The sequence below is a fragment of the Gallus gallus genome, chromosome 4 (assembly GCF_016699485.2).
Source record: "Gallus gallus isolate bGalGal1 chromosome 4, bGalGal1.mat.broiler.GRCg7b, whole genome shotgun sequence".
Taxonomy (NCBI): Eukaryota; Metazoa; Chordata; class Aves; order Galliformes; family Phasianidae; genus Gallus; species Gallus gallus.
Genome location: NC_052535.1, coordinates 44,865,417 through 44,890,743, shown reverse-complemented (window position 1 = coordinate 44,890,743; position 25,327 = coordinate 44,865,417). Strand labels below are relative to the sequence as shown.

Here is a 25,327-nt window from a genome sequence, read left to right as displayed (position 1 = left end):
AGTGGAACAAGCCCTGAGCTCCGCGGTCCCCGTGTCCCCAGCCCGGAGCTGCCACATCGACCACGGCACCCCCGGAATCATTGACAAATATTCACGTCTGCGCTCAGCACTGCGGGATTTTCTCCTCCGTGAGCGCTGAGCTGAAGGCTGAAGGGTGCACGCAGTCCCCCCTGGCCCTCACCGTTCTACAGCTCAGCTCCCTGCCCTCTATTCATTGCTCCCTGGCTTTGGCTTCCCAAAAGTGCACGGGGCAAAGGGATAGGGCCCAGGGCCGCACCCCGTTTTCACTGCAATGTGCCACCCCCAGCACCCAGGGGCTCCCCTTTTTCCACTGGGGGTGAAGACAGAGGGGCGGACAGAGGGGTGGAGAGAGTGATGTGGAGGATTCCAGCGGGGATGGAGCCTGCAACTCCCCAAGATTGATTTCCCTCCGTCATAAATCTCAGTCCGCTGTCCCCCTGCCCACCCAAGCATGATGAAGCCCTTTTCCATCGAGTATTCAGCACCGGAGCCGCACAGCCCGCCCGGCCCGCAGCCATCTGCTGCTCCGGGAGCGGAGAACAGCGGCCACAGAGAAAGGGCCGCGCTGTCCGGACCGCTCCGGGACAAACGGCGGCGCTGAATAGCGGCCGCAGCCTCTGCCTCGCTCCGTGCCTATGGAGACGGAGGAAGAAAGGGAGCATTATAGCGATGCGACAATTGTAACACGAGCAAAAGAAGAGGCACCCAAAGGGCAGCGCTGAGGCGGCGGAGGGCCCCGGGTGGAAGGGTATACTGCGGGGTTTATAGAGACTTTCATTGCTTTTCGATCGGGAACCAAAGAGTCGGGGGACAACCCCCGAGCAGCGGCCGCAGGACGCAGGTGACGGCTTTTCAGGCTTTGCGGCGTTTCTCCCCAATTCCTCCCCCCCCCATCCCGGCCGCAGCATCCTGCAGGGTGAGCGCTCGCTTCCTCCGATGGAGGGCAGGAGAGGAGAGCCGACGGCTGCGGCCGCGGCCCGGGGGGACCGCAGCGCCTCCCACCCGCAACCACCCACCGCCGTGACACCCCCCCCCCCCCCCCCCCCCCCCCGCCCTTTGCTCGGGGCTACGGCACAGCATTGCCCCTTCCTCGCGTTCCCCGACGTGCCGCTGCTTCCGTGGGCATCAGCCATGTGCGTGGGTCATCCCCATTCCCAATAGCAGCATCCCTTCCTTTCTCTTTCCCCCCTCAAGTTTGCTTTTCTCCGGGTGCAACGTATTACACGCGCGGCTCCGCGCCGCTTGCACAATGTTTTGCGTGATCTAATATTCTTTGTTCCAAACTGCAAAAAAAATCTAAATAAAGACTATAGTGTGGCGCATCGGTATAGGCATCAGCTCGCGCTTCCCGCGGCATATGGTACTTCAGAAGCCATATGTACCACTGTTTAGTGATTCTGGCAAAGAGGCGCAGAATGGTGAAATCCAACTGCCAGGATTTCTGAAAACAAATATGTAAATGCTCCAGTGCTTTTGTTATTCATAACATACCTCTAACACAGCACATACAATATGCTGTTCATTCTGTAACTAGTGTACTACTCAGCTATATTTGCTTCAGCCCTCGGTTTTAAAGATTTTTTTTTTTCTCTGCTCTGTAAGATTCCTCCATGCTTTCCATCTACATCCATTTAAAGTGGCACTTGGAGAAGGGGATTTTTCCTTTTTTTGGGGGGGGTGGGGGGGAGAGGGTTGGGTGGGAGGCGTGCATATCTATACAAGCATCTAATAGTGGAACAAAGAGCCATGCGATTGCAGCATCCCGTTGGCACAAGCGGTGGAAGGAAGCAGGGGAAAGGCACTGCTTGCACTGCTTTGGGGTCAGCCGCTGGAGCGGAGCAAGCATCCCAAGGAAGGTGATGCCGAACCTCTGGGGAACACCAGGAAACAACAGCTGGGAGGGGGGATTTGGGACACCGATCCCACAGAGTATCCCTACCTTGTCTATTGTATTATGTTCTTTAACTTAATGGGGTGACACACTTAACAGCGGGCACTGTCGGTGTACTATGCAAGCAGAGGCAGATCCCAGAGTATCCTCATGCCATCGTCCCTCTGCACCTGGAAACAAATCCCAGGTCCAGCATCTCCGTGAACAATTTCTGCTGTGAGATGTAAGCCCTCGGCTGCTCAGCCATTTGCACGTCCTGTGCGAGTGCATGGAATTTGTATTTGTTGGTATTCACCTTAGTAGGAGAATGCGTACCTTAGATCGATGTCATCACAGTTTATGGGGATCACCCGTGCCACGGTAGCAGCTCAGGGCTTTGATTCCAGAGCCTTGCAATCGCCACTGCCCTCCCACGTGCATGAGTGGGGCTGTGAAGGGCTGGGACACCTGGCATGGGTCCTGGGGCTGAGTCCCACCCTAAAAACCTAGAGAGCAACTTGCACATCATAGCTAAACTCCAGTATTTGGGAAAAAGCCATCCTCAAATCTTGACCATCCTCACAGCAGAAAGCTCCCTATTTTTCATTGTGTTGGTTCTTACTCTCAACCAACATCTGCCGCTATGATTATGGTCTCTAATGAGCTTCTAAATCACATCACAGCATTCTGTGCTGATGAGCTGCAGTCAGTAACTAAGTGTTTCCTCCTGCAAGATGTGAAACACTTCCTACAAAATGCTGAGTGCTCGCAATTCTCCCAACACAAAAGGTGAGAAACTGTTTTTTTTTTAGCATGTCTTATTTGGGGAAACCCGGGAACTGAGTGATGCATTGAGAGATCTGAGCCTGCCTGCTTCGCATATAGTGCAGGTAGAAAACAACACAGAAACACACCCCCAAAAGAAGACAGCAGCTTCAGGGTCTGTCCTTCGCTTTTGATCCTCTTAGAGCAGGAGAGGGAGTCCAGGGAGGCCCATGGGCAGCCAGCTGACCCACAGGGATGCAAGGCAGCTTTCTGGTGTCACACAGACACATCACAGCTCCTTTTCTTCCTGGACTCTCTTCTGGCACACATCCAGAACCCAGCTTGCGTGGCACCACCTCAGCATGGGCTGAACTGGGCATGGCATGCACATCCAGTCCTGTCTCAGGAGAACTGAGAACTGGGATGGAAGAACACAGATTTATTAGTCTATTTACAGGATGTATATGATTTCTCATCAGGTTGGTGAAGAGGTGATGACTCCTCATGGATGACTCAGGCTTTGTCTTCCCCTTCTGCTCCAGTGGCTCATGAAAAGAGAAGCGAGGAGGGATTGGTTTACAGCATGATCTCATGGAGATACTCCTTACTTCCTGCAGATAAGGATGTGTACAGCTGATGCAAGCCAATCCATCCACAAGCTAACACCTGCTTTCAGTTGGGCACAAAGCATCAGTCCTCCCCACCACAGAGAAACACCATTCAGGACGTGTCCAGTTCAGCAAGACAGTGCTACCTTGCACACATAGGGATGCAGGAATCCCCTCTACCAGCCAAATGCCAGAGAAATGATGGTCCACCCACATAGTTCTTGCCTTAAGAAGTGGTTGAATGCTAGAAAGATAGCAAGGAAGATGTTGAAAAGGTATTCTTCCATTTCTTCTGGGGTCTGCAGGCACCCAACACCCACGCCCATAAAATGACCCTGGGGTTGCAACCATCTCCAAGGCTTCTTGCAAGTTTGGTAGCAGGAAACCCCAATGGGCAAGCAGAAGAGCAAGGCAGTACTTCCAAGCATTCAGGAGCAGGAAGCAGACAGGGCACACACACCGTGGTGTGTCTGTGCCATGAGGCATCTTGGCTGACAGCCGGATGAGGTGCCTGTGCGGTGACTCAGCACTGTCCCTGGCACAGGATGTGTGTTCCAGGTGAGCTAATCCCCGCCTTGTTTGCACAGTGTCTATGGGAGTAACACACCTCCCAGCCTCTGCTTGGCTTACCAGGGGCAGGAGGAAGAATTCAACATGAATGCTAGAACGTTGCTGTATCAGAAGGGTGTGTAATACTCCAGGTCTTTGTCTGCAGTTATCATTATACATTAGGTGTAGATATTTCCCCAAACTATTGCTAGTTGTGTCACCCACTCCCAGCCAAGATGACAGATTCTTGCTGGCCTTGGTAAACAGGGTAGTGGCTGCCAAAGCACCATAAACATGAAACATGGATCCAGCTGCTTCACTTGCTGGTCTCTGAGTGAAGACCTCTGCCCTTCCTGCCTGTTGCAGATAATTGAATTTACTGCTCTGCCAACATCACCACTCAGAATGAAGCCTAGACTCCCAGGCAACACTGCTCCACTCCCACATGTAGTAACCACACAACTGTAGGAAGAAAAACCCATAACTTCTTCGATTATAGAAGACAGCGTATGTCAGGACTGCCTACTGCATTGCACAACCCAACTTTTCTGAAGCTAAGAGTCTGAGGAAGAGGTAGTTTAGAGTCACAAAAAAACAAAGCAACAACAACAACAACAAAAAAAAAAACAACAAACCTAAACACCACTTAAGATGCAGCACAACCACCTCCCTTCCATCCATCAACAAACTCTTACCCTTTGGCAGACAGGAACTGCTACAGGTGCAGGATTGATGCACACCTGGGCACTGGTGCTGCCCACTTGGCCATGGTCTGACCTCATGCAGTCCAGACAAGCCACCTGCTCAACATATAATAAATACCCAATTCATACTCAAACTCTGGACTTTGTTTTGCTAAGCCTCAAATGTCTCCCAAGATACTGACTGCATAACCTTCCCACCCTTCCCAGGAAGTTGCTTCAAGAGCTCTATGCCACGGTGCTTCTCTCTTCTCTATCAGTTTAGGACTCCCTACCTAGAGATTTGGACCAGAGAACAGAGCAGGAGCCCCCACTGCAGATCCCACTAACCCCTCCTCCTCTGTGCCACAGGGCTCCAGCTCTTACCTGTGAGTAGCAATTCACAAAACCTCCAGGAAAGGCCCACAATCTCCTTGTTCACCCTACACAACCCTACCACATCTATCTCCTCCAGCTACCCATTGCCTTGGCCATTGCAGGTTCACAGTCACTCCATGAGAGACACACAGTGATTGCCTCAGCACAGCCCAACCCTCTAACAGCATCTTTGCCCATGGTGCAGGAGCAGCCAAACTCATTTAGCCAAGCCTCAGGAGGCCTGTCCCACAGCTGCACCACATCCCCAGCAAAAAAGAAAGGGGACTTAGGTGTTGCCTCTTACAATCACAGACCCACCACTAGCTGCTGTGGGCTACAACCTACCAACAAAAAGCCCCACAAAACTCTCTTCCAGACCTTCAAGCTCCAATCTAAGCAAGGTGTTTCAGTATGCCCCATCACAACACTGAACTGCAGGGCAGCGTATGCAAGTGCAGCTCTCCGTGACTGTGGCTTGCTGGTGATCGTATGCCGGAAGAGTGTTGCACAGATGACTTCACGAAACAAAATTAAGAGTCATGCATCAGAAAGGACATTGCCACAGCTCTGGCGTAATTAGGAGCTATCATCATCAAGCACAGGAAATTGGCACATCTGCTTTTTCAGGCTGTCGGGCATGCTGTCAGGGGGAGCTGTACTGAATCTCTGAGCCTTGCAAAGCACAAACATTTATGCAGGCTCCCCCAAAACAGTGGTGTATGCAGTTTTTCATCATTTATCCTCCCAGTGGTTATGTTCCCTTTCTATCCCTAGCCTCTGGAGGGACCACTGATCTGACAGCGCCATATTCTTTCTTTCTTCCAGCCCCAAAGAGCTTTGGCTTTAAACCAGCATAACTCCACAGAACAAAAGTTACATTTCTATTTGGAAGCACCCGAGAAGGGGTTTGCTTCTTCCCCTTGGAGTAAGCAATAAAACCCCAGCAAGTCCCATGGCTTGGATGGATGCAGGCTTGCAGTATGAAGACATGTCATTTTTTCTTTCTATTCTTTTTCCCTTTGGGTGTTCACTCAGAGATGCGTTGTTCCCTCGATGGGATATGCTGAACTGCTGCCTGCTGTGGCCATGCGTTGTTTCCCAAGAAGACCAAACAGGGTCACTGCAGCCCCAGAGTTGTGCAAAAATCCCATCCGGAGACATCCGTTCCTCAGTGCTGCTCCCAGCCAGCAGCCGCTTCTGGCATAAGATTTGATTTTTCCATCATGCTTTCTCTCTGCATTTTCTCTCACCCAGGCCAAGGCTGATTTAGCTGCAGTCTGTGAGGTTTGCACTGGGATAGCACACACCTTCATCTTTCTTTCTTTCAGCCCCTCTGAAAGCACACGTGTCCCTGTGCAGTTTTTGTGTTGGAAAATCAGGGACCTTCTCTGCTTTGCTGAGTCTAGGAACAGTTCCACTTATCATCAACAGCAGCTAAAGGCCCATTGTGCACAAATCACTAACAGATCTCCATATTCTCATATGGAAGCAAACACATTGCTGACATTCAGGTTTCCTAGTTTTTGGACTTGAGAGTTGGCTTTCTCCCGCTGTGTTTTTGGCTATGTATTTCCAGTGGGTATCACAAACTGTTTTGGTGTGTTGGAAAGCAGTGACTATTCAGGAATTCTGAGCTTGCATAATTCCCAGATTTGTCTAGACAGATATTTTCCATCTGGATGATAAATGCAACAGCACGCGGACATGAGTTCCTGTGTTACTTAATGCTATCCTTTTTATTTATTCATTTATACACTGATGTGCAGAATGCAGGCAGACCACTGGGCTACATCTGTAAGGCAGAGGAAGGATTTGTTTGGGTAATCCTCCAGCAGGCAGCTCCTTGATGATGGCTGCACGCTGTACAATTCCTGGACTTGCAGTGTCTGCTCTCCTTCTTTGCAAAGGCTGAGACTTGGTGTCGATAGCCCAAGTTGAGCTGCCTTGAGTCACAGAATCATTAAGGCTGGGAAAGGTCTCTAAGTTCACCAAGTCCAGCCCCAGCCCATCCCCACCATGCCCACAGACCACGTCCCTCAGTGTCACATCTCAATGGTTCTTGAACACCTCCAGGGATGGTGACTCTCCCACCTCCCTGTGCCGGTGCCTCACCAGTCCCGTAAGACAGGACTCGGCAGTGCAGTTGTGCCGGTCTCTGCATGCATCTTCTCTGTCAAAAGTTCTTGCTGCAGATGTGGGAGCACTGCCCAAAGTGCTCCCATGGGCAGCTGACCCGGTGTCAGACGGAGGTCTCCTGGTGCAGGCAAGAGCAGCAGAAACCCCTCCTTATGCTTCAGGGACCCCTCCTGCTGCTGCTCTATGTTAGCCTTTGTTCATCTCTGTAGCAATGGAGGAGGCAGGGAAAGAGATGGGAGGGAGAATGGTCTGATGGTTTCTGAGAACTAGGCAAGGAAGATGCTTAAACACAGCCAGAGCCAAATCCATGTAAATATCCACAAGCTGCTGCCATGTGCTTCCCTGTCCATCTCTGCTTCATCTCACCCCTCCAGTAAAGCAGGCTCGTGTTATCCGCTGCTTCAGCAGAAACCACAGAGCAAGAGAGGAATTTACACACACTTGAAAACTGGGAAGGAGCAGCCTCTGGCTGTCGCAGACCTTGGGCTGGCAAGGTTGGATCTCTGGAAGCAGCTGAAGCAGTTTCCAACAGCTGGATGATGTGAGGTATCCTTGCAAGGCTTGAGGAGGGCTCTGCAGGCTGAGCTCAGCCATGTGTTAGGGACCCTCTGCTGGGCCTGCAGAGAGAGAGAGGCCAGTGCTGCTCTGCAGCCCTTAAATGCAGCGGATTTACAGCCTTTGCTTTTGCCAGGTCTTTGCGGGTGCTCGGCTCTTAATCTGCTGTGTTTTGAACACCCACAGGGACTGTAAAATGCAGCTCACTTGCCCTTTAGCCTTGCTAGCTCAGAAATACAAAGAATTTCATGCGCCAGACCTTTGGCGGACGTAAATTGTGCTTGTGTGGATGAAGCTTTCAGCCATTAAGTTACTGAAGTGCGATACAGGGAGGATTGAATTCCAGGTGCCCTTCTTTTTTCCTTTTGTATTGATGAGCACAGTGTATGGCATGGAGCATCTCTTTGGGTAGCACAGGTATTCCCCCACCCAACTTCTGCTGTCCTCGTGTCATTCTTTCTGTAAGGGGTAGCACTTATTTACAGATCAAGGTTGTTCATACGTATGCAGTAGGGAAACAGAAAGCAATCGTTTGATGTCATTACAGAGGAACTGTGTTGTGATTCACTGTAGCAAGAAAATACTTCAAATTTTGTGTGGAGTGTTGTTCCAATAACCAGTGCAACGTGGGAAACCTGTCTGCAGGAAGTGAGAAGGAGAAGAAGGATGTTAGAGATATCAGCTTTGCCAGCTCACCACAGCTGTGGTTGACGCAGGATCCTTCCCTTATCTTGTCACGAGAATGATGTTGACTCAGAGATGGTGTCTCCATGAGGATAACAAACTGAAATGTGCTTTGTCTTTCCCCAGTTGGACAGCTCCATTGACTCACTGCTCCTGTGAGGGATGCCATGGTGGGTGGCAAGCTGGGGTAAAGCTGAGAGCTCCAGCACATGATTTTGCTAGGAGACCATAATGCATCCTGCGACCAGGGGAAGGTCAGGCTGAGTGTTAGGAAAAGGTTTTTCACTATGGGGTGGTGGGCATGCAATAGGCTCCCCAAGGCAGGTCATGGGCTTTCCAGAACACAAGAAGTATCTGGACAAAGCTCTCAGTAAGACGGTCTGATTTTTGGGTGGTGCTGTGTGGAACCAGGAATTTGACCCAGTGACATTTATAGGTCCCTTCCAACTCAGAATATCCTGTGATTCTATGATTTCATGAGACAGAATGCTGAGCTGAGTCCCAACCTGAAGAGTACCGAGGACTGAGGAGCTGGAGAGCTGCACACCTTTGGCTCTCCACCATTGGAGTTTTGAATGCAGTCCACTAAAAGCCAAAGCTGCCTGGATTAAAGGCTACTGAAGCAAAACAGTGAACAAAAGAATAACCCTTTTTAATTCCAATCCCATTGGTTGCTTGTCACATAGTGCTTCTGGCAAAAACTCTGCAAAGGAAACAAAGAAATAGTGGATAGACATTTATTTTTAACTTGGGAGATAATTTTGGTTTATGCAGCTTGTGGCTGGAGCTTTTCATCAGAGAAAACTCAAGCATCTTTTTAGCCCTCAGAAAATATTTTAAGATTATAAAGCATATTTGAACTTCCTGTGAAAACCTGAAGGCCCAGATGGTAAAATCCGAAGGATAATATTCTTGCGACGCTTTCTGCAGTGCCTCATGCTCACTGCGAAGGATCCGGCTTATGCTTCAGACCAAATGCTCACTCTATATTTAGCTTTGCACAGTCTATTGTGAAGCGATGCGTTTCAGAGGTAACCACGTTGAAATGGAGAGAAATTGGTCAACATGTATGGTTGGAACATGGCTGGTGTTCTGTGGATCCAGGTGTTGGACTTGATGATCCTTGTGGGTCCATCGAACACAGGGCATTGTGTGGGTCTGTGTCTATGACTTGAGCATTCAGTGATTCCATGGGTGGATATTCTGTGCATCTATGGTTCTAAAACTTGGATGTTGTAGAATCACAGAGTCATTGAGATTGGAAAAGATCTCCAAGATCGCCAAGCCCAACCACCAACCCACCTTCAGCATGCCCACTAACCACGTCCTTCAGTGCCACATCTCCGCAGTTCTTGAGGGACGATGACTCCACCACCTCCCAGGGCAGCTTGTTCCAATGCATCACCACTCTTTCTGAGAATAATTTTTTTTTCCTAATATCCAACCTGAACTTCCCCTGGCACAACTTAAGGCCATTCCCTCTTGTCCTATCACTGTTACTTGCCTTTCAGTGAAATTGTAGTGCAATACTGCATAATAATAATAATTATAATAATAATAATAATGCAACTGCCTTTCACTGCAGTTGTAGTGAGCAATAAGGTCTCCCATGAGCCACTCCTTCTCAAACTGAACAATCCGAGTTCCTTCTGTTGCTCCCCATAAGACTTGTGCTCCTGACCCTATTCATCTCTGTTGCCTTTCTCTGGACATGCTCCAGGGCCTCAATGTATTTCTGACACTGGGGGTCCCAACACAGTACTCAAAGTGCGGCCTCACTAGAGCTGAGTACAGAGGGATGATCACCTCCCTGTTCCTGTTGGCTGCACCATTTCTGACACAAGCCATAATGCTGTTGGCGTTCTTGGCCACCTGGGCACACTACTGGCTTTGTTCAGCCGGCTGCCAGTCAATGCCTCCAGGTCCTTTTCTTCTGTGCAGATCTCCAGCCTCTCTTCCCCAAGCCTGTAGTGATGCACGGGGTTGCTGTGACCAAAGGGCAGGATCCAGCACTCAGTCTTACTAAAGCTCATACAATTGGCCTCAGCCCAGCTATCCAGCCTGCCCAGATCCCTCTGTAGGGCCTTCCTATCCTCAGGCAGATCAACACTTCCCCCACACTTGGTGTCATTTGCAAACTTACTGAGGGTGCACTCAATCTCCCCCTCCAGATCATCAATAAACATACTGAACAGGGCTGCCCACAGTGCTGACCCATAGGCAACACCACTGGTGACTGTTCACCAGCTGGTTTTAACTCCATTCACCACCACTCTCCGTGCCCAGCCCTCCAGCTGGTTTTGTACACTGAGAGAAATAAACCTCTCCAAGCCACGGACAGCCAGCTTCAGTGGTTGTTCTGTGATTCCACGGCTCCATGAGTTGGAAGAGCTTTGTGTTGCTTTGGAGAAAAGTTGACGGCTCAGCACCCCTGGCAAAGGGTGAGAACTCACAAACGATGCACTGACCTAAAATGTAACAGAAATCATAAAAACAATACAAACAGCGTCAGTACGTTCTGTGTGAGGTCCCCGGTTCTGCGGTGGCATGCTCCACGCCCAGGTTCGGGCTGAGTCCCAGAGAGGGGGCAGCTCCGCGGGCTGTCAGAGGGCAATGCCAAAAGCTCGGGCCCCGATTCAATCAGAGTTTCCGTGGTTACTACGGAACAGAGCGCTTCCAGCCCCGGGGACCGGCGGGGAGGAGGCGCCTGAGGCGGCGACGGCGGGCGGCGGGCGGGAGGCGGGAGGAGGGCCGCAGAGGGGCGCGCCGAGCCCGCCCGGCCCCGGCCCCCGCCTCGGGCGACGCGGGGAAGAGAGGGCGGGGGAGGGCCGGACGGGGGGCGGCCCTTCAGCAGCACCGAGAGGAGTACGGCCGCGCCGGGCCGCGTCCCCTCACCGCCGCCCCGAGGCCCCATGGCGCGGCCCGCGCTGCCGCTCCTCCTCCTCCTCCCGCTGCTGTTCCCCGCCGCCAGCCCGGCCCCGGCCGCCGAACAGCCGTCGTGCCACGGCGCCTTCGACATGTACTTCGTGCTGGACAAGTAAGGCTGCGCGGGGCCGCTTTGTCTGCCGGCGATCACCGGGTGCGGGCGGGGGGCGAGCAAGGGGGGCCCGGCTCCGGGGGTGATCCCTCCACCCGCTGCTCGCGGGAGGGAGTTTGAGAGCAAAACGCGTTTTCCGAGGGGAAAAAAAATCCGTTTTTCGGGCAGCATCTGCCGCCCCTCCCCCGCGGCAGCTGTTGGTGCGCGAAGTTTGTGCCGAGGGAGGAGGCACCGCGGCGTGGAGCGAAGCGAAGGGCCCCGCGCGGTCCGAATCCCTCCCAGAAACGGCCCCTCTGCCCTTTGTCCGTAAGGCTGCTGATGTGCTCTGGTTTTCTCTGCAGATCCGGGAGCGTGGCGCAGAACTGGCACGAGATCTTCGACTTCGTGAACCAGCTGACGGAGCGGTTCGTGAGGTGCGTTTCAGTCCTTGCCACATCTGTAAGCTCTGTAGATGTGTTTCACAAACACGCTGAGAGGTTGGCTTCTGTGCCCAGATTGCTAGAAAACAGTGCCAACTTTCACTCCATCTCCTTGTGTTTGGGACTGAATAAGAAGGTGATAATATACACCTCTGGACACTTCATCTCTCAAATGACTTACAGATGCCGTTTGATATTTTTATCGTGTGTGTGTGTTTTTTTTTTCTCTGTGAGCCACACGGTTTATTTCTGATAGAATATTACTTGAAGATTGCATTCAGAGCTGTAGGTGAAGCAGGCTGCCTGGTTATGGGTCTGTCTGTGTGTGAATGTGTGGGGCAGGTGACAAGGAGTATCATTTAAGTGGATGGGACAAGGCTCTTTGCTGTGGTGTGCAGTGACAGGACAAGGGGCACAAACTGGAACATAAGTTCTCTACAAACATGTGGAATAACTTCCCTGTGAGGGTGACAGAGAACTGGAACAGCTGCCCAGAGAGGCTGTGGAATCTCCTTCTCTGGAGACCTTCAAGGCTTGCCTGGATGCTTTCCCGTATGATTTGCTGCAGGGAACTGCTTTAGGAAGGTTGGGCTTTGGGATCTCCAGAGGTCTCTTCTAATCCCTATGATTCTGTGATTCAGGCCTGGACAAATTCCCAGGAAGTTTGTGCCGTAGTGACTGTGTTCGTGTTGTACAGACGTGTAATCAGCTCTGTGTGTAGCTGGCAAGCGTGGGAGCTGCAGGAATGCTGTGCAAACACTGCTAGCTACAGCTGAGTGCAACCAGATGAGGGTGGCTGTGCAGTAGCATCTCCTTAGAAGAAAATAAAAGCAACTGAAACAAATAGCCCCCAGCACACAGACATCAGTGTGGTACTTTCTGCTAAGGAAAAAGAGGTGCAGTGGGCACTTATCATCTAATAACAGGATGCAGATAGGGCTGTGTAATTTAATGCTTCCCACATCCATCATCTGCAAAGCAAACCTTGCCTAGAGCAAGTGGGTGACCTGAAGTGCTGGAAGTTTTATAAGGTTTAAAAGAAAAAAGGAAAGCCTGAGGAGATCATAGCATCACTTCTTTTGCAGTGAGTGATGCTTGTCCCACCGAAGGAGTGGTGTTCCTCCAGTGTAAATCCCAGTTCCTCACCTTGTACAGCCAAGCTGCTCCTTGCAGCAGTTGTGGAGAGGAGCTCTGGCTGCCATTCTTAAACTGAAGGGAGTAGCTGTGGGCAGAACCAGAGAACCACTGGGTAACAGTTTTCTTCAGCAAAATCTTTCACTGAAGAATTTACTCTGAGCTGCGTGCCCTGTGTGCATCTGCTCGCCATTCTGGCTTGTCTGCAAAGCAGTGTTTGTAGTGACAGTGTTGTGTGCTGGACATCTTGGTTCTGAAGGGCAGGGCTGCTTCGTGCTCGTGCTCCTCCATCACCTGAGTGCTGGGAACGCAAATGGAAATGGAATGTCTTACGAAGAGGACAGTTTCCTGAAGTTAGTTAAGTTGCAACTTCGAGGTTTTGGTCAGCAGAGAGTTGCGTCTCAAAGAGGGAAGTCTCACATTGCTTGGGCTGGGTGGTGAAGTAATCCACAGAGATGGGAATTTTGGTTGTTTGTTATTGGGCAACTGCTTACAGCAGCTAACACAGCTGATAACACGCAACCTGGGTTATGATTGCATTTGAAGCAACTCAGAGCATTTTGCGTTCAGCACCTTAATGAGTAGGACTACAAGACTGGATCTTACATCCAAGTTCTGTGCAGCCAAAGGTTTGCTCAGTACTTTTATTTCCATGGTGTCAATAATTTTGAGTTATATCGACACGAACTAACTGAAAATTTATGATAATTTACCTTCACTAACAGTAGCCCAGTACGCATTAGTAATGGTTCCATGAATTATACATAGTACATACACTGTGACTTATGAAATTTACCAAATATATTGAAATTGGTATGAATAAAAATTGAAGGCAAGCTGGACAGGTGTTGTTACAACCTACCTTAGGAAAGTTATTATCTTGGCCTTCTGGAATATAAGTTCCTAAGGGATGCATTTTCCAGTAATGGTTGGAGGTAATTCCTCTTAATCTTGCTGGAAGAGACAGGTAGGTTTCTCCAAAAAAGATTTAATTCCTAATAAAAATCATTTCATACAATATTGCTTTTTACAGTGTCATTTCCCTGGATCCTTTTATGGGGGTTGATCTTAAGCTAAGCAACTCTGTGTCACTGATGATACACTCTCATTCTGAAAGAGTTTGTATAGAGATGTCTGAAAGACTTTTCTAGAGAGGAAAGGGACAAAGAGTACTGTTTCTTTGATTCTGGTGATTCTATGATGCAAAAAATACACTTTGGAATTTACTTTGTGATGGGATCAAACTTTACAAAGCAGTAACCAGCTTTTGCATGTGTCCATGTCTAATACCCCAGAGCAAGAGCATGCCCTGAGTGTATGGCTCCAGCTTATTTTTACTCCAGTGACCATGAAAACACACTTTTTATACGTTCGTAGATCACAAGCCATGGATTTCACATTCTGTTGGGTCACATGAGTTTCTAATTCTTAAGTTCAGCACCTGTTGAATTGGATTTCAGTAAGGCAGGAAAGAATAATAATTCTGCTACTTTGTTCTCAGTGTAGATCTGGAAAAGAGATGGACATAAGCGCATTAATTCCTTTCTCATTCTTGGTATAGTTGTTCGAAAGTTTGTTCTTCCGAAGTTAGAGGATAAAGGCAATAATAATAAAGCATGAATACATGAATGGAATATGTGCATCTGTACTTTTTGTTTGACTAAAATCTATTTTTTTCTTTTCCCTCTTTTAAAAGCCCCAAGATGAGATTATCATTCATCGTGTTTTCCTCCAAGGCACAAGTCATTATGCCATTAACTGGAGACAGGTTAGTGCACTGCGTTTTTAATTTCCCTCTCCCTCTCCCCACCAAGGGCTCTTATTAAATCACAGGAGCAGATACTGCACTATAACTGATACCTTGAAGTGGTGGCCAGTCATGAGGCCTTCGTGCAGAGCTGGATTTAATTTTGTAAAGCAAGGTCTGTAAATAAAAGTCTTCAGTGTTTCTTAATGTCTGTAAGTAAAGCACACAGTGGTACATTAATGCTTCCTGTAATTTCAGATAAGGTATGTATTTTCTAATAACGACTTCAGGGTAGGCTTTAGACAGTGGAGTTTGTGCCATTTGAAAGGTGAGGGGTTTTCTGGCACCATGGACATGTCTTGATGTGCCTGATCCCTTCCACGACTGATGTTTTCAAGTGCAGTGGAAGGCAAGGCTACTTGCACTGGTTTCACAGGAATAGGAAACCATTTTGTAGAAAATATCTCAAACCATCAGGGTCCTTGAGAAATCCCTTCAAACCTATTGGAACGTGTCCTCTCTGTCTCTCTTCTGTCCAGAAACCAAACACACTTCACATCTTCCTGGATTTGGAGCAACTGGATGATCACGTAGGAATCAGTAATGAACTGTGTCAAAGTGAAAGGGAGGTAGTTCTTCCTTTCTGTTCCTTTTAGTCAAGCTAAAGCATGATCTCTCCCATTTGTTCAGGTTACTGTTCTTTTGTTTTGTTTTTTTGTTTTTTTGTTCGTTTTCTTTTAATAATTCATAATAGCACGTGCAACACTTACTGAAGAGAACTCATTGGCAACAAGCAGGCTGGCACCCTAGAAGCAGGCTGTCCAATGACACAATTCCCCTCCTGTTTAGCATTTCAAAAAGTGGTCTGACTTGAGATGAGCCAAGTGTCTCCCCCCACCCGCACTCCAGTGCCAGATCCGCTCTCTGCAGGGACAGACAAGGTTATAAGCCATTTTTCCAGATGGCTTGAGAGAGGTCAGGAGAGGACATTTAAGCCCATTCCAAGGACTGTTCAAGTCAATGAGATCCTTTCTCTCAGTTTCAATGGGCCCTTAATCCTTGCCAGTAGCCTGCTCCTTATCAAACTGCTTGATAGCACACAGACCACTCTGAATGCTTGGGCAGAACTCTGGAATCGTGCCATGGAAACACAAGTGCCTTTCTCAATGCATGTCTGTAGCACTCTTCAGGCTGTGGAAATTTAAAGCATGGAAAGAACCCATTTAGTTGCTGTGAGTTCCTCTGTCCAACTTTTCTTCATTGCAAGGTTTGCTGATGCTTTGTGCATCCCTGCACAGGCAAAAAACCCTTATTGCTTAGGAGGAATTATAAGGAAGATCATAGAATCACAGAATGGCCTGGGTTGAAAAGGACCACAGTGATCATCTAGTTTCAACCCCCATGCTATGTGCAGGGTCGCCAACCACCAGACCAGGCTGCCCAGAGCCACATCCAGCCTGGCCTTGAATGCCTCCAGGGATGGGGCATCCACAGCCTCCTTGGGCAACCTGTTCCAGTGCGTCACCACCCTCTGTGTGAAAAACGTCCTCCTAACATCTAACCTAAACCTCCCCTGCCTCAGTTTAAAACCATTCCCCCTTGTCCTATCACTACCCACCCTCGTAAACAGCCGTTGCCCCTCCAGTTTATATGCTCCCTTCAAGTACTGGAAGGCCGCAGTGAGATCTCCCCAGAGCCTTCTCTTCTCCAGGCTAAACAAGCCCAGTTCCCTCAACCTTTCCTCAAAGGAGAGGTGCTCCAGCCCATGAAGAAGGGGGCAGGAGTAACTGCAACCCTTTGCAGATTAGTAAGAAGGGATGGGTACAGCTGGAACAGTTTTCACTTAAATATAGAGAAAGTCTACAGTAAAAAATTGCTTGGAATTCCACACCCTAGTTGTTCTGAATGGGAGATGAGGATGTGAAGTACAGTGCAGTATCAGGGGTGTGAAACTGCACTGTGTGTGATGATGGGATGTTGCAGTCGTGTTAGTTTATGTGCATTTTGGCCTTGCTGGGATATTTTCTCCCTCGCTCACTTGCTAATTCACAAATGCCAGGAAACCAACAATTTATTCCCAGCAGTCAGCTCAAAGCTGGGAGGTCTTTTTTGTTTTAAAAGCCATAGGATTCTAATTGTTTGCACACAGTTACTGCTGTTTTTTACTGCATTATAAAGCTGTGGATATAAAGAAAGCCACACTATAGTGGTTAAGGCCCCAAATTACCAAACATTTTGTAACTGCGAACAGTGCTGTGTGGATAACTCTGCAAAGAGAAGTCATTGTTAACCACAGTATACACAGTGCTATGATAAATACATAGGAAAAAAAAAAAACAACACTGAAATGGAAAAGACTTCTCATGCTGCTTATATGTCCTTGTAGAGATGCACATTTCCCCTGTGAAATTTGACTGGATACTATAAGCAAATGGTCAAAAAAAAGTTTGTGCTTTCACATGTGGGTCTCAGCTGTGCTGCTAGTTATAAAATACAAGTTGCTTGGTAAAGCAGTTACACTTAGGAACACCTCCTGCATTCTCCTTGGGCCAGCTAAGTGCTGGCTAGCAGAATTTCAGGTTTCCAATGGTGCCTGTCTTTCTTCTATCCGGAGCCCATGCAGGAGGCCTAACATTTTAAGCAGAAAAAGTATTATTGTACATGGCCCTCTGTACTATTTGAGAGGTGTAGAAAGCCAGAAGCTACTCCAAATCGTGCATCAAGCTGATGTGCACAGTTGAGTCTCACTGGTGGGCCAGCTGTGTTTGCTGGGGTTGCAGCCATCCTTCCTGTTCTTAAAGAGGACTGTTCCTTTGTTTCCCAAACTGGTACCTAAGAAACAGTAATGATTTGGATAGCTTTTAAGCTCTGTCTTCAAGCATGCTTTGCTTTCTAGCAAGGGTAAATCCTGTCTCTTTGCACACGTCCCAAATGCAACATATCGGCAACATCAGCAGTCAGGCCACTGGGCTGCTGACAGTACTCTTATTAGCACTGTGCCAATTAAACTTTAGAAAAGTAATAGGTAGTGCCCCTGACTTGAGACACTGAGACAAGACACTAAGTGCAGCCTTTGGCCCAAGCAGGGAGTAGTGTTTGCAGACAGGCCCACACACTTCCCGAAGGAGTTGGCACAGCCTCCACGTAGCCAGAAAGCTCTCTCCAGCTGGAGTGAGTAATGCTGGCATGAGGTCCTGCTCTCTGAGATAGAGCATGGCAGGGTTCCTCTGAGGGCACTGCAGAGGCCACTGCTATCTCCTCTCTTTTTTTGGCCACAGTGGGGTGGTGTCTGCAGCCCCTCTTGGCAGAACTTCATTAAGGAGCCAAAAAGAAACCCCAGATCAAATTGGCCAAGGGCACGTAGCTGCAGATACATTTGCCTGCCTGCTACTGGAAGATTCATTGGAAGTAGTTGCAAAGTTTCTAAGAGACAGGGTAGCTGTTACAAACTGAATGTGCCTTTTCTCAAAGACAGAGGTGTGACATTCAATGAATGTGTGCATGTACAATGAATGAGGAAGAGTTAGTAAATCTGTGCTCATTCAGCTCAGCCACAGAGAAGCTCTAAGTTGCTGACATTGTTTTGTTTTCCATCTCCCTCCCGTGTCTGACTTAAACCACGAAGCCAAAGGCAATCCAGCCTGTATTACCATTACTGAGTTGTGCTGCAGTGGTGTCCAGACACCCTGACTGAGGTCGTGGCTCTGTTATTTCAGTTCAGACGAGTTTCATGTAAAACCAGATCTTTTCTGCAGCGTTCTGTGGCTACAAAAGATCATTACCGAAACCAGGGAGGGGAGAGTTTAGAAAGGTTCAGGCAGACACGGGCTCCTGTGTCCACCCTTTGAACCACCTGGGTCCAAGTTGTAGGGTGCCTCAGCCAACCCCTCTTGCTGTCTTTGGGGCTCGTCTGCTTGGGCCTCGGGTTCTGCATTGGCCTCATTGCACTGGGACTGACTCCTACCTGACAAGCTCAGAGCATCAGGCTGGGCTGATCTGCAACACGTGCCCTAAGAGAAAGGGGCAGCGACTGATGGAGTTGCAGCTAAAAAAGGCTGCTGCTGCCAAAGATTTTCCTGGAAGCTCTTGCAGGCAGAGGCCTGGAAACACCAGAGATTTCTGTGTGCCTGGGTCACAAGACATTTCAGATAAATAAAGCCGAACTGATCGTACAAAAGTTATTTTTACAGAATGAAATCTGTTTCAGAAAACTGGGACTTGGGTTGCTGCTTATTTCTTGGCAGCAGAACACTAACGCCTGTGATGTGCTGCCACTCATCCTGGCAAGCACTGAGTATGTGGTTTATAATCTGCGTTCGTACATAATCAGTTTCAAGTTGTTTCTATAGATGCCGAATATAAAATATTTGGATCAAACAGATTGTATTATCTTACATAACTTGTTTTCCATATATTCATGCAACTTTTTTTTTCTTTTTCTTTTTCTTTTTTTTTTTTTTAAGTTTTAAATTGTATCAGTTGATCCTGTGATTGGGAGCTTACTACATCAATGGATTGTACTTAGGAACAAAGCTTCTACACACAGAGAAACCCCATCCATGGAACAAATGACTTGTGGGTGGCATTCAGGCAGAGCAGCATATGCATTCCTTCTCCCTCTTTTATTGTGTGTGTGTGTGTGTGTGTGTGTGTGTGCCTTAGGAAAACCTTTCATACATCCTGCAATGCATTTTCCCTCCATCTCTTCGCTCTTGCTCATTTCCTGATTTTTCCTTATATTTATTCTGTCCCAGATTTCCTGTCTGGTACTTTCCTGTCTACCTCTCACAGTCAGTGATGGATTTATTCAAAGGCCCATGAGAAATAATGGCACAAGCTTATTCTTTTAAATGTAAGTGGACTGCAGCCTTTGCAAGTGTGGTGTCTTGTCAAAGCTCATGCAGAAAAGCCACGAGAGCCTTGGATAAAAGGTGTCTTGCAAGTGCTGCATTTACCTGCTGATACTTATTTTTAAATTATTGCATTTTTTTCCTACCCCATTAAATGCCTGTATATTGATCTGGATGATTTGACTAGAAACAGAACTACTATCTTAGGGATTTCCTTTTCTAACTGCGGTGTGTCTGGAAATGAAGTCAGTTTACTCGAGCAAAGTGAACTGAATCTAACAGAATTTCTATTGAGCTGTTTTAATGCTGAGGCGTGGCCACTTCTTTGCAGCATCTCCTCCATCTGAAGGATTTTACTTGAGTATGAGCCTTTGACTCATCAAGGCATCCTGTGTTATTGAGATCTAAAGTAACTGTTACCATAGACATAGACACTTTTATGGTGAATAGAAAATCTGCCTCCACGTTATATCTCAGCTACGTGCTGTGTTTCACAGATTTTGATTTCAGTCCTCATTTATTGTGAATGCTATTTTTCCATTGAGAAACTAACCCCTTTGCCTACTGTAAGTTGATGCTAAGTCTTTTACCTTCTCTTTTTTTTTTTTCCAGAGAGAAAATCAAAGAAGGTCTTAAGAATTTGTCAGAAGTGAAACCAGCAGGTGACACGTACATACATGAAGGGCTAAAACAGGTGGGTTTTGCTCATCATTTTGCAATCAAAATACCCTCTGTTCTCACCCTATGGGTAGAAACTCATTTTTTTCCTTTAATACCTATAGAGCCAAGATTGTAATTACAATCTGCGGGCTGAAAAGCTCGACAAACAAAAGGCTGTTGCTATTAAAAAAAAAAAAAAAGCAACAAACAACTATATAAAAAAACATAAACAAAACTGTATAACAACTGTATAACAAAAACAACTGTAACATTAAGCTGTTATTTTTATATTTTGGAACCTACTGACTGACATTTGAAATCCATGGATAGCAAAGGAAATCTTACGGTGGATTTAAAGAGCTGTGAAGGTATGGTTTTTTTTTCAAGAATAGATCAGTTAATGACCTCAGTTCTTCAGAGATGAACTCACTGCTGACTGGAATATAGTGATAGGTTATTTCCTTGTTAGTAATTTGTAAGAGGATTGTCTGAAGAGATTGGTGTGAAGGTGAGACAGAGTTATTCAGATGAGACACTTCGTTTACTTACAATGAGCTTCCTAGTTAAAAGTTAAGATATAATTTTAAGTGCAATTAACATTTTTCATTTTCAGGCCAACATGCAGATTGAGAAGCAGGGAGCATCAAGGTTTTCTAGTATCATCATTGCGCTGACAGATGGCAAGCTAGATGGTCAGATTCCTTTGTATGCAGAGAAAGAGGTGAGCACTAGTTGAAAACACATATTCTAAGAGTTTCTAATGACCACTGAATGAAAAAATACTTATTCCTCTCTCTATTCTGGGGCAGGCAAAGATATCCAGAGAGCTGGGGGCTAGAGTTTACTGTGTTGGCGTCCTTGATTTTGTACAAGCACAGGTAAGAATATTACTATTTCAGATTACTAGCTTGTACCAGGTTGCAGGGTTTTATATGGTTCATTTTAAGTATTATACATTAGGCTGTACTGTACCTTCACTGAGTCATAGTAGACACTCCCATGTGTTTACAGGCATGAGTAGAACGTGTGGGAGTCACTTTTACCATAGAAAAGACCTGCTGGCTATATCCTTGCTAACTTGTAGCTGCCTGTAGCAAAAGTAAAACTCTTCCAGTAAGACAGTTACCAGATTAGGCAACAGTGTATATATGACATAGCTACATCTACTGTGTAGCTAGAGACAACCTAAGCAGAGTGTGTAACAGCTTAAGGAAAGGGAAACAAAGATAAAATGAAAATAGACTAAGGATGCATGATCGCTGTCTTCATTGACTAGAAGTTCTTCCAGAGCTTCTATTCTCTGGCAGAACTGTTCTCATAGTCACTGTAGCTATTGTCATGTGAAAGAGTGCAAGAGATATTTTACTACTGTAAAGGCACATAGAAAGACTTTTTAGCGTAAGGCAAAGCAAACAGGGAAGGCAACGCTGGAGAGAAATTCAGAATTACCACCAAAATACGAGCTCTAAAAGGTTTCTTTATTGTGTTTCTTTGATGTGACGGATAGCTACTATAGAATTTAGTTTGCTGCAGTACATTCTGGCAAGTCCTCCCATTTAGAAAAGTTAGAGGTAGCTTCTACAGGTGAGAGGAACTCAAGACTTTCCTTCTTTTTGAAGGCTTGATAAAAAGTGGTGTTTTGGGTTTTTTTTTTTCTTTGTCATCCTTTTATATTTTAAGGCTGAAAAGTCATATGAAGGGTTTGATTTGCCAAGTGATTCACATGCATGCTTGTGTGATCTCTCCAAAGCTTGAAAGAATTGCTGACACAAAAGAGCAAGTCTTCCCTGTCACTGGAGGATTCCAAGCACTTAAAGGGATAATCAATTCTGTAAGTACCAGGCAAGAAATTTAATGTTTCCTGAAGATTACAGCATACTCTCCACTCCCACTTACTTTTCCAGGCAGAATTGGTTCCTGAATCTGTAATTCCAATGCATTATGCTCTCTCCTCCATATCTTAGACATGCAGTTCTGTAAATAAGCATTGCCTACCACTTCTGCAAGTATTTGTGCTCAGACCTTGTATGGAGTTTGATGACTGCAAGCTCTGTTAAGTACAGTGAGTTTGAGGAGAATACATTGAGGTATGGCTGTTACAGGCTTCATCTAAAACAAGTTGAGACCATTACTGCAGGAGAGTTCAGAATAACTGGTTGAAATCGTTAGGAATGAGTGAAAAATATATATTGCACAAATCTTTGTATTCAGAGAAGCATTTTAAATACATGCTAGACCCTAACCACTTGCTTTTCTACTAAGGAATGAGACTTTCAGTTGTTTTTTTTTTCTTTTTTTTCCCAAATGTACATTGAGAGATTCTCATCAGTGAGAGGGGACTCTTCAAATGATTACTCTGATTTTCAAGAAGAGATCAAAGCAAGAGGAACATTATGTTTGTGGTCAGTGGCTGAACAGTATTGTAGCTGTCTTTAAAGCAGATGTGTTTGATTGTAAGGATCTAATTTATCTACTTTATGTTCAACCGAAGGCCGTGTGCTTTGGTTTAGACGGCTGCTGCTGCATGTAAGCAGCAAAAAGGAACAAAGCTTACCATCAACTTAAAACCAAGAATGAAATCCTTTTTCCGAAAGTGATCTCATTATAATTCATTTCCTTTTTTTTTTTTTTTTTTTTTTTTAAATAAAGGATACCACTCACATACAGGATATTATGCAGTCATCAATTTATCACTTCCCTTCAATAGCCTGTTTTTTTTTTTTTTTTTTTTTTTTGTGGAAGTTAACAGCATAATGAGGCAACTTTTTTTCCTTATCATTGCTTAAAATAAATGTAATTTGAGAAGCTTCCTTGCATATTCTAAAGAGGGATAATCAACCTTTTCATAGAGTGACATTTATTTTCCTGAAATGATATACAGCCCATGTGGTACTCCTTTTTTAATCTCCGTTTTTGCCATTTAAAATACTTACACAAATGAGTTCTTCTGCTGACACAAAGGAATGCAACATTGAAGCCACCAGAGAAAGACATACAAAAGCTAAATATTTAGTCCCACTTGGTTGGGCTACTGAATTTCCAGGTTCTGCATTTCAAAATGCATATGTCAAGGCAGAGCTAGGTAAAGAAAGAAATGTTTGTGTTTGAAGTGTCCTCTCAAACAGAAGTCACTGACCTGCAGATCAGACCCTTTCCAGGAGCTGGATTTCTCCATTCTTAGGCTCTCTGAGGAAACAGCAGGAGTACGATCCCTTGAGGATTCTGAAGAGCTCAGCTTGAGAATTCTGTAATTAAAATATACAGAAAGTTAACATAGCTTCTAGGCTGTCCTCTTAGCCTCCATTTTTGGCTGAGGTGTTTTTGGGCAGTCTCTGGCTAGCAGCCATGTCAGTCTCTCACTTATTCCTTCCAGGAAGAATTTTAAGCACCTTCATTTTGTGTATGTGAGTGCATGTGTGTATAGACAGAGTCAGCTTGGCAGATGGTGCTTGCACAAGCCTCAGTCCAGCTTCTTTTGGCACCTGTGCAAAGACCAAGTACAGAAGTAGCAGATGTGTGCATATTGTGTCTGTAGAGCAAGAAAAGATGCACCTAACAGCAGCACCTCATTGTTAAAGGACCAGTTTAAGACTGACAGGAACTGTACAGAAAAAAAAAAAACACCCTTAATCATAGGGGAAAAAAAACTGATCAAGAGATATAAGCTAGAAAGTTGCATTACATAGTATGTATTTTACTTGTATTTTTGAAGTTGTTTCCATGTTGGCAAAGACCATGACAGGAAAAAGACCCACACCCTTAGCATAAAGTTTATCTTCATCAAAAAACCCCCCACAAATATCCAGTTGCAAATTTACAGTTAGTACTGCAACCCTAGGTCTTGAACTTTAGTATAAGTGCGCCGTAAGGCACTAAATTATCTGGACAGCTCTCCTGCAACTATACCTTTACTACTGCATCTAGCTCTACAAATCTCTTTACCAGAATGATATTAACAAAAAAAGGAAGAAGGTTGGCTAGCAGCATAGCTGAAGGCAAAAAGGGACAGAACCACAGGAAAGAATGATTCTTGGAAGAATAGAATAAGATATTGATTTGATAGCTCCTGAGAACTTTCAGAGGTTGGAATATTGTCCCTAACTTCCTCAAAAGCACTGAATTTCACCGTAGTTTCATTTTGCTGTCATGGCATCTAAGAGTATCCTCTCTTCTCTAGTAAAGCACTTTAAATGTCTTTATTGGAAGCAGATGGTTAACAACATGCTATCATTATCCTTGTTTTTAACTATATGGTGTAGATGGAAGTATCCATAGATAGTTTTTATTTTCCCTGTTTTTGTTTGTTTGTTTGTTTTTTAAATGCATGTGTTTTAACATGATTGGTATGCTGTAGTTACAAATCAATTAGCATCAAAGAGGTTTTGATTGATTGTGACAATTCACTCTCATCACATTGTAAAATTGGTAAGCAAGATCTAAACAAATATGAAATAGTAACAGTTTTCCTTTTATTCACAATTATAAATCCATTTCAGTTTGCAAATTCACTAGAGAATACAGACTCAAAGAGACACTCTGTCATAAAAGGGAAGTATAATTTCAAAAGAGGAGAAGGAAATACCCCAGTCACAAACACGCAAAAACATAGCTTGAAGTGCAGTGCTAAAGGTTCAGTTGTGAAACTTTCCATTAAAATTGTTGAATATTTCTTGCTTAATGATATATACTGTTTACAGAAATAGCAGTGACCCAACGATTGAAACCCTCCAGCAAAACTACAAAACAAAATTGTTCAGTAGGATTGGTAGAAGAAGCTGCTCCTCTATTCTACTGTATTTGCCTCTACCAAACTTTAGGCTGTGTTTTTTTTTGTTTTTTTTTTTGTTTTTTTGGCTGCTCTTTTGTTATACCTGCAGTAAATTGAAGGAATCCCAAGCAGTTAATCTTCATTTGTTGATGGGAAAAAAAAAAGTGACAAGCTTTATCTTAGGAGTATCTGTTTCTACCTACTTCTGCAGTTGTTTGAGATTATAACAATTTATTTTCTTTGGATGGCTATGTGCAATCACAGTGAGGGGGTTGGAACTTGATAATCATTAACGTCCCTTCCAACCTAAGCCATTCTATGACTCTACGAAATACATTTAATGATGGCCATGGATTAATGTTCAAGACAGCTGGTGATCAGCATTTAGAGAAAAACAAGTTCAGATCTTGAAAGCTTGTACTGAAATATGACTTTCCTACTTCAGATAAAAAGCCCAGTGAAGTTT

At 45.9% G+C, this 25,327-nt stretch overlaps 1 protein-coding gene across 1 annotated transcript in view; it reads left to right on the top strand.

Moving 5' to 3' along the window:
• Nucleotides 1-11,080: 11,080 nt before the first annotated feature.
• ANTXR2 (ANTXR cell adhesion molecule 2) overlaps nt 11,081-25,327 on the top strand; it is a 101,642-nt gene continuing 87,395 nt past the window's right edge. The window contains exons 1-7 of the mRNA XM_015276523.4: nt 11,081-11,283; nt 11,625-11,696; nt 14,533-14,604; nt 20,046-20,127; nt 20,707-20,814; nt 20,903-20,971; nt 21,844-21,924. Of these exons, the coding sequence (XP_015132009.2) occupies nt 11,159-11,283; nt 11,625-11,696; nt 14,533-14,604; nt 20,046-20,127; nt 20,707-20,814; nt 20,903-20,971; nt 21,844-21,924 (609 nt within the window). The 5' untranslated portion in view covers nt 11,081-11,158. The remainder of the gene's footprint in view (nt 11,284-11,624; nt 11,697-14,532; nt 14,605-20,045; nt 20,128-20,706; nt 20,815-20,902; nt 20,972-21,843; nt 21,925-25,327) is intronic.